This window comes from Poecilia formosa, unplaced genomic scaffold (assembly GCF_000485575.1).
Source record: "Poecilia formosa unplaced genomic scaffold, Poecilia_formosa-5.1.2 Scaffold786, whole genome shotgun sequence".
NCBI classification, from domain to species: Eukaryota; Metazoa; Chordata; class Actinopteri; order Cyprinodontiformes; family Poeciliidae; genus Poecilia; species Poecilia formosa.
Window position 1 is genome coordinate 29,165 of NW_006800725.1, and position 1,574 is coordinate 30,738.

The window sequence follows — 1,574 nt, forward strand, 5'->3', positions numbered from 1 at the left end:
GATCTTATTTTTCCTGGTCATGTTGTTTGCTTCCGACTGGTCTGCAGCTCAGATATCCTACTCTATCAACGAGGAGACGGACAAAGGAACTGTTGTCGGGAACCTCGCAAAGGATTTAAACATCAACGTCCGAAATCTGCAAACCAGGAATCTAAATATTGTGTCGGGACACAGTAAGAAATACTTCGAAGCTAATTTTAAAACAGGAGAGCTTTATGTCAGTGAGAGGATAGATCGTGAAGAGCTTTGTCTGAACACTGTTAAATGCACTTTAAATATCGAGGCCATACTGAGTGATCCTGTAGTGCATAAACGCATCGAGGTGGTGATTAATGACGTGAACGACAACGCGCCTACTTTTGTGGAGAAATATTTTTCTGTCAATATTTCTGAATCTTCACCCGCGGGCGAGCGCTTCTTGCTGCCTTTGGCAGTCGATGCAGATTCAGGCAGCAATTCTGTAAAGTCGTACAAGCTCAGTGTAAATGAGTACTTTTCCCTCGACGTACAGAGCGACGGAGAACACAGCGCATCTGCTGAATTAGTGCTGCTGAAAGCTTTAGACAGAGAGAAACAAGCAACTATTGAACTGACACTCACTGCTGTAGATGGAGGCAGACCTCCAAAATCTGGAACTGTTCAAATTATTATTAATGTTTTAGATGCCAATGATAATACGCCGTCTTTTAGCAAATCGCTTTATAAAGCTAGCGTTTACGAAAATGCTCCAATCGGATATACAGTTATTCAGCTTAATGCCACAGATTTAGACGAAGGGGAAAACGCAAGACTAATTTACTCTTTAGTCAAACGCGCCAGCTTCAATCCAGCCGAGATTTTCTTCATGAATTCAGAAACAGGTGCAATAAGCATTAAAAGTGAACTAGATTATGAAACACAGTCAGCTTATGAAATACACGTGCAGGCAACAGACAGAAGTTCCTTACCTCGGAGATCAAATGCAAAGCTTTTGATTGAAGTAGTCGATGTTAACGATAACACCCCAGAAATAGTTGTAACATCTCTGATGAACCCAGTTAAAGAAGATGCAGAAATAGGAAGCGTTGTCGCTATGGTTACAGTGACGGATAAAGATGGCGGCAAAAACGGTCAAACTCGATGTAAGCTTGTTGGTTCAACTCCTTTTAAGCTAAATGCTAATTATAAGAGTTATTACTCCTTAGTTGTAGATGGACCCCTTGATCGAGAAGCACATGCTTTTTACAATATCACAATTATAGCTAATGATGACGGAGTCCCGTCTCTGTCCAGCACCAGCGTCATCAATGTACATATTTCTGATGTCAATGACAACGCGCCCAGTTTCCTTGATTCTGTGATCAATATTTACGTGAAAGAAAACAGCCCAGTTGGAGCCAGTATTTTTACTATAAGCGCAGTCGATGTTGATATTAATGAAAACGCCAGAGTAACTTATTCTGTAGATTCTGATAATAAACATAACCCCGTGTCTTCGTTTATAAACATCAACTCAGATACTGGAGAAATTATTACTCTGCAGTCTTTTAATTATGAAGAAATGAAAACATTTCAGTTTAAAGTCAAGGCCATTG

At 40.3% G+C, this 1,574-nt stretch overlaps 1 protein-coding gene across 1 annotated transcript in view; it reads left to right on the forward strand.

Moving 5' to 3' along the window:
- LOC103131550 (protocadherin gamma-A7-like) overlaps window positions 1-1,570 on the forward strand; it is a gene marked incomplete at its 3' end in the record, with an annotated part of 4,988 nt that extends 3,418 nt beyond the window's left edge. Inside the window, exon 2 of the mRNA XM_016666729.1 lies at window positions 5-1,570. Coding sequence (XP_016522215.1) covers window positions 5-1,570 — 1,566 coding nt within the window. The remainder of the gene's footprint in view (window positions 1-4) is intronic.
- Window positions 1,571-1,574: the final 4 nt, after the last annotated feature.